Here is a 13,337-nt window from a genome sequence, read left to right as displayed (position 1 = left end):
TTCCAGCAAGTAAGAACGGGCATTGTGAGGGGGGTGGGGACCAGTGCGGCAAAACAGGAGAAGAGGGTGGGGGGAGAGACTGAGAACACAGCAAGACACTCCTTGCTTTCATTCTTGGCTCCCATGGACACAGCCCAGAAGGAGCACTGTGGGCTGGGAGGGAGGGCTGCACAGCTGACAGGCTTCCTTAACTCACGGAGCTACTTCCAGCTCTGGGACTGGTGCCCATGCCCCGGGGAGCTGGCATTCCTGACCAGGGGAGGTGGCACGGAAGAGCGCTTTCAAATGTATTCAGAATTCTCCCCTGCAGCCCTCTCCAAAGGTCCCTTTCCCCCCTCCTTCCCTGACACCAAACTCCTAAGTGTACTGAAGAAAAACAAGCTCTTAATCCAGGCGCAGCCTGGCACGGCTAGAGAAACAGGCGGCATTCTCGCGGTGAGATCCCTGGGTTGAGGGTAAGTGCTACTCACGGGTTCTTTCATAAAATTTAGTCTACACTTTAGACTAAGAGTAAGCGGTCTTGAAAGTTCTTCCTTGTGTCCTGACCTTATCTTCCCTTTCACTGCCAAGCTTTTTCCTGTGGTATTATCACCAAAGCTTTATTAATAGCAATCCATTTATATCCTGGGCCCATATTGTGCTCTTAGCGCTGACATGCATATTGTGAAGGATGCAGAGAGAAGGAAGGATGCATCCCTGCCTGTCAGTGCTGCAGAGGGCAGAGGAGGAAGACGGGTGAGGGCAGGAGGAGGAGCTCCCGTCCAGTGCAGGTGGTCTCAGCAGAGCTGCCCAGACTACTTGCTTTGGATGCCTGTACTATTATGTGACCAGCAGATCCCACTCTTCCCACTGTTTGAAATATTGAGGGTTCAGATTTGGCATGTGCTATTAGACTCCAGAGTCACAGACGTGAAAGTCTCTGAGAGTCAGAACTGTGTCTCATTCACTACTACCCTCAGGTCTCAGCCTCGTACCTGGCACGCGGTCGGATTAAGGGCTGCGTGGACCCGCCCATGTGTGAATTAATGAACTGAAGGGGCCCCAGAATGGCTTTGTCCTAAGTGACCCATCCTCTCCAGGCCCCTGAGAAGACTTGGGGAGACTTTCAGGAATAGTAGAAGGGAATTCTCTCACTGGGTGAATAATGCTTTATGTATATATAAAGTGCATCTGGGTTTTTTTCCCCCAAAGAGTTGTTCGTATATTTTTCACTTGATCTTTACAGCAACCTGGCTGGGGGTTGCGTAGGGAGCCTACCATCTATTACTGTTTTATTGTCAAGGAAACTGAGGCTCAGAGGAACACCTTGGCCCTCACTACTTCCGTGTCGCTCTGGAAACTCATGTTACTATAGGGCAAATTTTTCCACTTCCTCAACTGTGGATTCAGAAATACACAGGATTCAACCACTGATCTCTGATCAAAAGCCAGGAGTCAGGATCCCAGTTTTGTTTTATCAGCGTTGTCACAGTGCCTGGGAGAGTCTTGTTCTATCCTCTCTGGACCGTGAAGAGGATGGAGAGGCACATGGTCAGGGGACCACTGAATAAGCACTTCGATCTGGAGAGGAAGAACGCCAAGCAGGCGGAAGCCAGACTCAGCCAGAAACTGCAGAGACTAGAGGCCATCTGCCTGCACCACGTGAGGTCGCTGACCAGGGAGCAGCGGCAGCTCCAAAAAGACCTGCAGAGGTTGCAGCAAGGTAAGGACCCCAGGACCGGACCAGGAGAGGCAGAGCCAGGCAGCACGCCATCCTCGGCTGAGGTGAGAGTGATCTCCTCGGCTCCTGGCGAGGGCCCTTTCAGATGCCTGGACACCAGGGAAGCGAGCACTTCTGATCTCAGCCTGAATTCTAGGCTGCCCATCCTTCCATGTCCTTCCCTCGGTTACACAGCTCCCTGGAGCAGCCCACAGGCAACCCTTGAGCTAGCAGTCCTCAGGCTCCCAGTCACTTCAGTCTTTCACATGAGCTCTCTCTGGCTTAAAGTCTTAGTTGTCTGCGCTCTTATTTTATTTTCATTCTGCTTTCCTTTCGCTTTATCTGGGTTGGTTTGGTTTCAGCTCTTTTCTATGCCTGGTCAACAAACATTCATTGAGTCACTATTAATGTGCAAGTCATCTTATGAAAGGGAAGTGTTGAAAAAAAAAAGTTCCCTGGGATTAGCGACCAGAGAGCAGTGTGTAAGGAGGGCTGACCTCTGAAAGGGCTGAACAAGGAGCACCCGGTTGTTTTCAATGTTCACCCATCTGAGCATCAGGCCCTTTCTTCTGTAGGAGGTGAATTTCTCAACTACCCTCCTTGTGTTTACACTAAAGCCCGCAGATTTTGCTTAGTTTAGAAAACCTTGCACAAGCAGTTGCTGTGCATTCATACACTGATTTCTTTGTCTTCTTAAACTAAAGGGCGAACATTTCTGTCATTTTCCCCAAAGACACCTCTTTACCCATAAGCCATGAGCTTATTCTTTATAATAAGGCAAAGCTTATTCCTTATAATAATTCCGTCCCGTCAAACCTTGTGTTGCCAAAGAATAACCCTTTCTAAATGTACACATCACTTGGAGGACTGTCCACTTAACATAGACTATACAGTTAAGTAGTTACAATAAGAGAAATGCTACTGACTTCAAAGACTAGTTTCTAGTTAGTAGCTACTGATCATCACAAAAGGAAGGGCCACACGATGGTGTCCAGAACTCAGACCTTCCAAAGATTTCTTTTTTTAACCATTCAGTAAAAAAAAAAGAAGGAAATAAAACTGCCTGCTCAGGGATTCCGCCTTCATCCAGTAAAACATGAGGGCTAAGAACACAGATTCCAGACCCAGATTGTCAGGCCGCCATCCTGACTCCACCACTTACCAGCTGCGAGGTCTTGGACAGCCTACTGGACTTGCCTCTGTCTCAGTTTTCTCTAACGTAAAGTGAAATGGCGTTCGCTACCTTGTGAAGTCATTTTAGGGTTCAGTGAGCCCTGGAACAGTTCCTAAATGCAAAACAAGTGCTATATAATTGTTTGCTTTTGTCAATCAGCGGGTCGCTACAGGATTGAAACTTGAAACTCATCTACTGTTCTGTTGAAAGTTGCCATAGTTACCCAGTTCGCAGACACTAGTCTACTTTTCCTATAATTCAGATAATCCTACTTTAATATTATTTCAAAATTCAGCTCTTCAAAATTACAGTCCCTTCTTATGTGAGGCAGGCGCAAGAACTCTGAAAATGATGTGGCATGTTTCAGAGGAAAGCCAGATGCCACAATTCAGTATAAAGTCACTGCGGTCTACACAGCTAACACATGGGCCCAAAAGCCAAGAGTAACGTCCAGATTACCGGCCTCGGAATTATTTCTAACCTCCAGCTTTATGCTTTGAAGAGGACTCTGAGCAAGCAATTGAACTCCTCTGCTTTCAACTTCCCTGTCTGTAATAAATGATTAGACCCAAATAGAACGAGAGCTCACATAATGGAAAAGAATCTTAGAAGCCTTTTGGTGGAATCCCACTTCCGTTCAGGATACTGAGGACCAGATATCTACTCTCAGTGGGATGTTCAAAAGACCAGGTTCGAGGTAGGTGGCTGTCCTTGATGACCAGAGAGTTTGCCTCAGTGACAGGTGGTATGAGAAGTGTCTGGACCAGGAGGCGGATGCTTTTCAGGACAGAGGCCCCTGTCTCTGTGTCTTTTGGATAGTCACATCCACTCTGAGCCTCAAACTTCTTGACAGTAAAATTAGGGGAGAAGGAAGGAAGAAGTATGAATTAAGTCTCAGTATTTATCAGGTACTGTACGAGGCAATATTTTTCCATGATTCATTTAACAAAATTGTTATTGAGATTCAACTATACGCCAGTCGGTGGATTGTTTAAAGTGTACACCCTCCATCTTCACCTGTAGAGATCTGGATCAGTGGGTTAGGAATTAGGCTCAAAATCCACACTTTTTAACCAAACTGATACTAAGGCAGATTATTCTGGGACAGGTGTTTTGTGGGACAGTGTTTACAAAACACTATTATGGCAACTCAGATAGATGCAGGAATGCAGATATGAAAAAACACGGTCTGTGCCCTCAAGATGCTCACATTTAAATTGGAAGGTCACTGCACTTGCAAAAAAAATTATAGTAGAAATTTCTAATTGCTAAATTAGAGTTGTTTACAAAGTAGAACAGGAGCATAAGAAGGTTCCTACGTCGATCAAAGGGCTTCCCGTGAGATGTCCTAAAAGGGGCAATGCGTGAGCAGACACTTAGAGAAGGAAGAGGATGAAGGTGAGCAGGGGAGGGAGATGGTGGGCAGTTTGTCACTAAGGCATGTGGAACGAGGCCACTCCTGGCAGATGGAACAGTGAGTACCAAGGCCCCTCCATGAGAATGACATGCTGTAAGTCGCTCAGTACCGCAGGTGTGTCGGGTAAGGAGAAGGTGTAGGAGCCATGTTTTAAGGCAAAGCAGCACAGGCAGTAACTCCAGTCATAAACGACTTCATAGGTCTTGCAAAGGAGTTTAGATTTCACCCTGTAGGGTTTGGGAGTGGGGAGATTACATGTCCAAATGTTAGAAGGTTCACTCCAGCTGCGCTGTGAAGGGTTGACCAGATAGGAGAATTCCAGAGTTCAGGCCACAGTTTAAAAGCCTAAACTAGGTTATTAGCCAAGCGAAAAAAAATGAGTATCTTGAGATAATTAGAAAGTGAAATTGCATCTTGAGCGGATCAGCACCTTGAGGTGTTTAGAAAGAGGAATTATCAGGGCTTTATGACTGATTCCACGTTCAAGGGTAAAGAGAACCAGAGTCAAGCATACACTGCCTGGCACAATGTAGACACTCAAACAGCGTTGTTAAATTGGGTAACTGGATGGTTACAGGTACCGTGCTTTCAGAGAGGGAACACTGGGGAAAGACGAAGGTTCAGAGAAAACACACACAGATTTCTGAACCTGCTGGCACTACAGATCTAAAATGCAAAAGAGTGAAGGCTGGAAGGAGTACCCCAAAGTCTCTTAGTTTATAGGAATTAGATGAAGCTTTCACGTGGAAAAGACCGACACACAGACAGACAACAGACACACACACAGAGACTCAACACACACACACACTCAAGAAGACAACAGAAGAGTCCAAAAAGGACCATCTCTTGCCTTGACCATCTCACGAAGAAGCGGTTAGATGAAAGTACTAGGAGCTTAGTGTGAATTCCAGGCGTTTGATCTGGTCATTTCCCTCTGCTGGTATCTGCTAACCAGGTGGAGATTTAAGGAACTCGCTCCCTTTAGAGCAAACTAGTGCAAAACTTCCAAGCCCAAGTGACCAACTCGTGAGATGTCTTGAAAACAACCTGGGTCCTCTACGGCAGCTGTGCCTACAAGACGCTGACACATTAAGTCAAAGAGGGAGAACCCCACTTACTAACGGCCAGCAGTTACAGCTCACGGCTCGGGTGGGTGGGAGAGCGCATACTTGAGGTAAATGCAGCAATAGGCCACCAGCTCAAGGTATGGCTCACACCCACTTTGTTTTGAAAATACCATGCTCACCAAATAAAACAAACAGAATTCAAACAAAACCTCCGTGGGCCTGAGCCAGTTTAAATCTCTGACCTCAGTGTTTCTAAATCCTTGCTAACGCATTCTAGGCAAATATTGGGAAACTGCTTTAGGTTTTTCTGTTTCCATTCATCGTGCCAGATCAGCCTACTCTGTCATGTGAGCCAGTGGCATTCATACCCTGGTTCTCTGCCGAGGGAACCAGTTTCCAGCATTCTTTTCCTTCCTCTCTTACTGTATTAGTTCGTTAAGGCTGCCGTAACAAGTACCACAGACTAGGTGGCTCATTCAGTAGAAATGCATTCTCATGGTTCCGCAGGCTTGAAGTCCAAAATCAAGGTACTGACAGGGTTGGTTCCTTCTGGGGCTGAGGGAAGGGTCTGACCCAGGCGCCTCTCTTGGGCTTGTAGATGGCCACCTTGTCCCTGAGTCTCCTCCCATCACCTTTCCTCTGTTTATGTCTCTGTGTCCAAATTTCTCATCATTATAAAGGCACCCATCACACTGGACTAGGGCTCACCCTAATGACATCATCGTAACTTGATTATCTCTGTAAAGGCACTGTCTCCAAACAAGGTCACATTCTGAGGTCCTGGGGATTAAGACTTCAACATGTGACATTTGGGGCGGGGAAAAAAAACCACAATTCAACTCGTAACACTTGTTAATTAACTCAAAACAGATATCATCAAGAAAAGGTTCTCCTCTTACTTTGGCAATGGGTGTCAGAAGAGACCAGAAGATGTTCTGGTGTTCTCACCACAGGGAGGGCAGAAGCACAGAGTTCCACAGGCTAATAAAGTGAGGTAAGAAAATACGTACTAAACCCGTGGTGATGGCATTGAACCCCTTTTCCCAAATGACCTCTTTAAATTGTCCTTGCCCTGAGAAAAATGCCGCCTCTCCTTCTTAAGGAAAGAGCCATTTCCCGGCACTGTTGCCGCCCGTTTTCACCTTCACCCTCTTCCCACCCACTTTATGACCTCACTCAATGCTGCCCTGAAGAGGGCCATGGTCTAATAACTTGAAATTTTTAATATGAGCCTCTTCATTGGTTTTCAGAGAACTTTTTTCCTTTTCCCTCCTTTCCCAGAGCACTGACAGCCGAGATGACCCAAGAAATATACAAAACCAAGTCCCAGGTGCCTCTTTCCCATCACACTGGTCCCACGAAACGCAAAAGGCAATCGCTACCTCAAAATAACACAACGACTCACTTCATGGAAGAGAAGCCACAAGCCCAAGAGAAAGATTCTATAAACCCACCAAAAGCTCAAGACTCCGACAAGGGCGTCTCTCCTCTGTGTCAAGATCAAGAAGTCTCCCCTCACACCGTAGACCAAGGCCCCGGTTCCAGCCCAGCTGGTGATAATGGAATGGTGTGCAGAGAAGAGACCAGATCAAATGATGCCAGCATAAGGCCAGACCACAACACTGGGAAACGGAACCCCCTGGATCCCGCGGAGTGCGCAGGAAACTTCAAAGGCGAGCCCCCATTGTCAACCTACTTAGAGTTGTTTGCGAAGGCCAGAAACGCCCATTACCTCCGGCACAGGGTCCCGCCCGAGTCTGAGAGATTGCTTAGCATCCGGGAGATCTTTGGGCACAAGGAATCCTCGTAGTCCAGAGCAGAAAAGGGGCGTGAGAACAGGGTGACCAGCTAAATTACTTCCTCTCCAATCATCCCATATAATCTCACAACAACACGTGTCATAATCACTAAAGAAAATGTGTTTCTCAAGCAATGGTAGGAAGCAATACAAATATACATACATATATATATATAAATTTTATTTTAAACCCTAGTTTTTATTTTCCTTATGGGAATATAATCTTTCACTGAATGAGCAACACTAGTATGAAAAGTGAAGGGAGAGGTGAATCTTCCGAAACCGTGTTAAGCAGTGTGCACCTGTTGCTGATGTCATCAAAAAGGGAACTACTCTGATGCCTAGACTTTGTCGTAAAGGAAGAATATTAAGGGGCTTGCTTACTTTTGCAAGCCTTTTCTTGTAGGAGATTCTTATGTTGCCACCTGCTGGCAAAATGGCATAGCTCTTCTGTTTGTTTTAACTTCACATCTAAAAGGAAGAATAGGAACTCAGTGGAAAATGAGTACTATCACGTGGTCTATAAATACCCCCACCCTCCTGTCACAGCTCTGTGCTCCTTGTTGATGCCCTTTCCTTCCTCCTTTCCTTTCCAGGGAGCTCCATTTCGGTTTTCTCATTCCCACTTTCAAGCTGCTGTTTTCAAACTGTTTGGATCCTAATAAAAGAATAATGAACAATTTACAAGAAGTGTGCTCCCTAGAACATTTTCTTCCAAGAAGCGAAGCAGTGCGGGAAGGCAGGCCAGGGGCGACAAGACTGACTGGTGGATCTCTAACTTCCTTACCCCAGCCGTGACCGGGCTGGCGGAGCAGGGACTCCCAGGGTGGAGAACATCGTTTGCAAACTTCCCGAGCCCTCTATGATGTGTTCTTTCTCCTTGTCTATCTCCATTACAAGCAATCCCCCCTCCCGCCAAGGATGACTTCCCCAGAGCATTCATCCCACTTGTAAATGGGTCTTTTTTCTGGGCTGGCCATAACTTCATGGCCATCACCCAGGCAACAAGGACGTGGCCTCGGCCTCGCCCTCTGCACCACTTGATTAAACCACCCCTGTTCCAAGTGCAGCACATTCTTGGGAACCCAAGAAACACACATTCTGAACGTTCCTCCTTGTTATCGTGCTTGTATCTTCACATTTCTGATGGACCCAGGGCTGCCTGTTCTTCTAACCCCCAAATTGTACACGTTCTATTTCGAGTGACATTTCATGCATTGCCACAAAAGTGTGCATTTACAGATCTTCTAACTGCACAGATTTTCTTCTTATCATTTAATCTAATACATTCTCCTTCTTCGTGACAATGGATACATACTTTTATGCATACAACTCAACACAACCCAAGGGGAAGTGGCTGCATGGAGTCCTGCTTGATCCAACCCATTAAATTCTAAAGAACTGTGTAAACTCTTCATCTTCACAGACCATCCTGAGCTCTAGACTGACTCTCACCCAATCAGCTTACAGTCATTCATGCCAGAGGTCCCAACTGAGTATAAATGCGCTCCCCAAAAGACATGTGACTATGTCCAGAGGCATTTTTGGTTGTTATAACCCAGGTGAGGGAGTCAAAAGACTCGACTTATATCCCATTGCACTAAATCTTTGCAAAACCCTCTGAGATAGGAAATCAATGAGATAATTGCTCTCATTTGACAGAAAAAAAAATTGAGGCTCATAGTAAGTAAAATGGCTCTCTCCATACAAGAATCTGAGTGAGAAACAAAGGCCAGAATACTGCTTTCCTGTACTGCCCATCTCACTCAAAGAGAGACAGGGACCACATGACGTCCAACAACTTATGCCTCCATTTTCAGCTATGACATACTTTTCAACCCTATAAATAAAAATCTTCAACCATAAAAATTAAAAAGAAGTAGTAAAAAGGGGAAATTCGTACTTCAATTTTGAAAGAACATGACATTTTTTAAATTACATTCATTCACTATTCAGAGATGTACTGGGGAGAGACAATGTCTTCATTTACTTCCCCACGAGGGTTAACCTGAACCCACCCAATGGGAGGGAGTCCACCTTTCGCCTGGAGGCAGGGGCATCTGGGTACTCTCAGAGGTGGTGGCTCAGCCTCTCCCCCAGGTCCCAAGGTCTGGAGACTGTGCAGGGGACTGGGCAGATTTCCAGCATCCTCAGTGTGGGGGTGAGACTGGGTAAGCTGTTAGCAGTAGCTGGAGGGACCAGAGCCTCTGAGGGTGAAACAGCCCTGAAGGCAGGGTCAGGGGACCTGTACTCGGGGGAGGGCGTTGCCCCCACACCAGAAGCACCAGGGCAGTGGAAGCCTAGGTCCAGTCCAAAGAGAAGTCAACAGCCCTACATCACGCACAAAGCCGGCATAACCAGGTACCACTGGCAAACAGAGGACAGCCTAAGGTGTGTGAACTGTTTCGTGAGCCACCTCCCTCCTTCACCCCATCGCCACTTGGGGCCACTGAGGGCAGAAGGAGCAAGGAGGGGAGGCCAGACCTCACTCCTCAGCCGGAAACAAGCTGCATTAGAGCAGGAGGGCCACTGGGGTGGGGAAGAGGGACATTAATACCAGACCAGAACCATAAATAGTATTACCTAAATGTGGCTAAAAGAATGTCTCCCAGAAATAAAACTTTCAAAAGAGAAGTGACTGGAAGTTATTGGATCTGACTGAGAGGATATTAAGCAAAGTTAGTGGAAGTTACTGGGAGAAAAATGATATCCATACCGTGTTTATACCTCACCAAGTTGAGATTTCTCAATCTAATCTATACAGAGAAACAACTGTGCTAAGAAAAACATTTACTACAGTCACACATGAGAGATATCTCAGGTTCGGTTCCCGATCACCACAATGAATTGAATACAGAAATAAAGGGAGTCACACGAAGTATCTGGCTTCCCATGCAGATAAAAGTTACATTTACACTATATTGTAATCCATTAAGTGTATAATAGCATTATGTCTAAAAAAAGTATATATCTTTATTTCAAAATACTTTATTTCTAAATAATGCCAAGACTACTATTGCAATAGTAACGTTGAAGATCACTGATCACTGATCACAGATCACCATAACAGATACACAGTGATGGGAAAGTTTGAAATATTTCAAGAATTACCAAAAGGTGACACGGGCAGAAAGTGAGCAAATGTGCCGATAGACTTGCTCAGCGCAGGGTGGTCACAAACCTTCAATTTGTAAAAACGCAGTGTCTACAAAGCACAATAAAGTGAGGTGTGCCTGTACAAGGAACGCAGTTATTTGCCCTACGGTCCTCACCTCAAACACGGCTCGAGATGTCGCGCACGTGAGACCTCCAGGAGGAAAGATTTCGCCTAACTAGATGTAATAGGAACTATACCCCAGATCTCCCATCTTCCCACCTCTTACAGTTGTTCACATGTTGCTGCTGTGTCCAGATGGTAGGCATCGATCAATTAGAAACTGTAAATGGAATTTAATGTAATTAGTTCAATTAGTTTGAACTGCTCAAGTGTAATTCCATTAAAAATGTGGCACAAAAGTGAGTAGTAAAGAAACCTTCCTCATTAAAGAAAAACACGTTAAGAAATACACACAGAGACTCCAAACACACTTAACACTTGCTGCTTGGAATCAAACCCATACCAGCATGGACTCTCTCAACTCAAAATTATTGTTAATAAAACATTATTTCAAAAGTGTGTGTTAAAGAGAAAATGTATGCAAGCCATAAAAAGAGATACTTAATTATGCAACTCACCATTGGGAAATCTTTGAACGCTCTGGCTGAGGACTGTTTGTTCATATTGAGGCAAAAAGAAATGAGGCAAAAGGCACAGAGAGTGTGTTCAAAAGCAAAGCACAAAACCTGCCAAACTGAGTGACTGAAACATCTCACAGCAGGTGGAGAGACTGACAGGAAGTGGACAAGCACTTGCCTGCAGAGACGCCCCTGAGTCCTCCGCCTATCTCTCCATTAGCTCCGGCTCCAGGATGTAGGAAAGCATGAGCAGAATAATTAATAATTCCAATAGGTATTTTAATATTATTAATAAAAGATCAGACAGATGTAGAATATGTGTAAGCATTCATATTTGAATATTTTTCTCAAAGGATTTCCCTCACTTTCTTTAGAGGGCACACACACAGAGGTCTCCTTAAACAATGGCTCAGAAAGGAAGGTGTCCCTGTGGTCTCAGAGGGTGGTTCGCCACCAGTGCTCACATGGACAATGTAGCCACTCTTGGCATGCGAGTGGGAGGTGCTCATGTTTCAGGGAGCGTCATCTCCAGTTTAGACTCGACTACTTGCCCTAATATGTTTTTCAAGTTCTGGCAAATTTGGTTAAAAAAATTTTTTTTTCAGCAGTATCTTCATCCAGGTCCATCTGGAAATAAAAGCAAAAATAAATATAGCTCGAGTCTTAAAGGAAAATGAGAGTAAAATCTGGATTAAAAAGGAGGGCATTAAACATGTAGAGGAAGAAAATTAAAAGTTATGGATGGAAAGAGTTCAGCAAGATAGGGCTTCTCTAGGAATTACCAGGAGTTTAAAGATGTGTTCTCTCTCATGGTCCTAACTCCATCCTTTACCAAACTTCCTGGGACTTCTCATAAACAGAAAGGCTGACAGGTCTCCCAGAAGAGGGAGGTATCATAGCTATGTCACAAGCCTATGAGATAATTCAGATAAAGAGCCCAGGACAGCCCCACAGCAGAGGGCTGTTACTTCATAGCATTCGTTAGATAAATGATGCCCCAGAGAGCCTCAGAATGCGTGCGAATGAGCTAGACATATGTAGAGAGCCATGAACCCCCTAGTCGTTGCTCTGACGTGTTCTTCCATGCCAAGTAGCAACATTTGCATCCCATGTTGCCCTCACAGCCATCTCGCTCAAGTGGCTATAATGAACTTCCTGAAACTACGGCAATTGTTTTGGTGGTCGGTCTTATAATCAGGAACTAAATGATAATAAAATAACTCCTTCCCTGCCATTTTCATTTCACCAAGGTGGGCTGGTGGAAGGTCCTATTGAAAGCCACACTCGGAAAGTCAGTGGTATATCTGGAAGGGCTGCAAGGTTCCTGGCCTTTGCTGTGCTGGATGTCCTCAAGGCTGAAATTAGATTTCAAAGCACTGCAGGATGATGTCCAGATAAGCTGAGATGGATGGTCATGGTGACAAAGGAGAGGTTCTAGTTCTCAAGTCTGAGGACAAACAACAAACAAAACAGTATCTTGAAAACAAGTTCACTTTTAGCCATGTCGATGTGACACTGTGATGTGTAATAAATATGTATTTGGTCTTCGTCCTCATTCCTGGTACAGAGCTCCTAAAATCCTTGGGATTTCCTAAGTAAAAGCAAGAGAGAGCAGACACCAAAAACCAGAGGGAGCTCCAGCTGTAGCTATGGCTATAAAGTGCACCTGCTGGAGGTGTGACTTGCAATGGAGCACAGCCTCTTCCCAATCTTGGCCCAGCGAGAGGCTTCCAAGGAAGAAAAACTCCAGTCTCCCTTTTACCCACTTTGCCATCTCCTCCTCCTCCTTCCAAGGGACAAAGCCAACTGGTAGCCACGAAGGTAAGGGAATCTGGTAGATTGTTTGTCATGCCAGTGTCTCTAGCCACAGAGCAGAATGGAGAAAGAAGCAGTGTGGATCTAGAGGTGTATGTAAGAACAAGGACTAAAACTCGCACCCTAGAGATCTCCAATATTTAGGCATCCAGGAGGAACAGGAACTTGAGAAAGAATAACCTGAAAGGCAGAAGGGAAATCAGGAAGCATCATGTCCTGGAAGCTAAGGGTAGAAATGATCAGCTGTGTCAGCTGCTACTGATGGGTCGAGTGAAATGAAGATCATTGCAAGTAGCAATGAAAGTCACGTTGTCAGTGATCAGAACTGTTTTGGTAGAGTGGTAAGCATGAAAGTCTGATTGAAGTGGATTTAAGAGAAGAAGGAAAGAAGGAAGGTGAGGCATTGGGTACAGAGACTAAAGACAGGTCTGAGTTTTGCTACAAAGAAGAGCAAATCAATGGAACAGTAATTTGCTGGGGGAAATGGGATAACAAAAAGTTTTTGTTTGATTTTTTTTGTACAAAAGGAAGACACTGACGCCAAAATCCTCACCAAAATTTTAGCAAATAGAATCCAACAACACATAAAAAAGATTATACATCATGACCAAGTGGGGTTCATCCCAGGGACA

General features: G+C 45.2%; 1 protein-coding gene across 4 annotated transcripts; it reads left to right on the top strand.

Moving 5' to 3' along the window:
- The first annotated feature begins 338 nt into the window (after nucleotides 1–338).
- On the top strand, nucleotides 339–7,845 carry CCDC190 (coiled-coil domain containing 190). Of its 4 annotated transcripts, none has more exons than XM_010984426.3 (4): nucleotides 339–455; nucleotides 1,461–1,702; nucleotides 6,228–6,351; nucleotides 6,639–7,845. In XM_010984426.3, exons 2-4 carry the CDS (start codon nucleotides 1,516–1,518, stop codon nucleotides 7,165–7,167), a joined length of 840 nt encoding a protein of 279 aa, XP_010982728.3. In that variant the 5' UTR covers nucleotides 339–455; nucleotides 1,461–1,515; the 3' UTR covers nucleotides 7,168–7,845. The 4 variants fall into 4 exon arrangements, with proteins under 4 accessions (XP_010982728.3, XP_064334014.1, XP_031291737.2 ...); XM_064477944.1 differs by having other exon boundaries at nucleotides 1,355–1,702; XM_031435877.2 differs by having other exon boundaries at nucleotides 1,283–1,702.
- Nucleotides 7,846–13,337: the final 5,492 nt, after the last annotated feature.

Source organism: Camelus dromedarius, chromosome 23 (assembly GCF_036321535.1).
Source record: "Camelus dromedarius isolate mCamDro1 chromosome 23, mCamDro1.pat, whole genome shotgun sequence".
Classification (NCBI taxonomy): domain Eukaryota; kingdom Metazoa; phylum Chordata; class Mammalia; order Artiodactyla; family Camelidae; genus Camelus; species Camelus dromedarius.
This window is presented reverse-complemented; position numbering and strand designations above follow the sequence as displayed.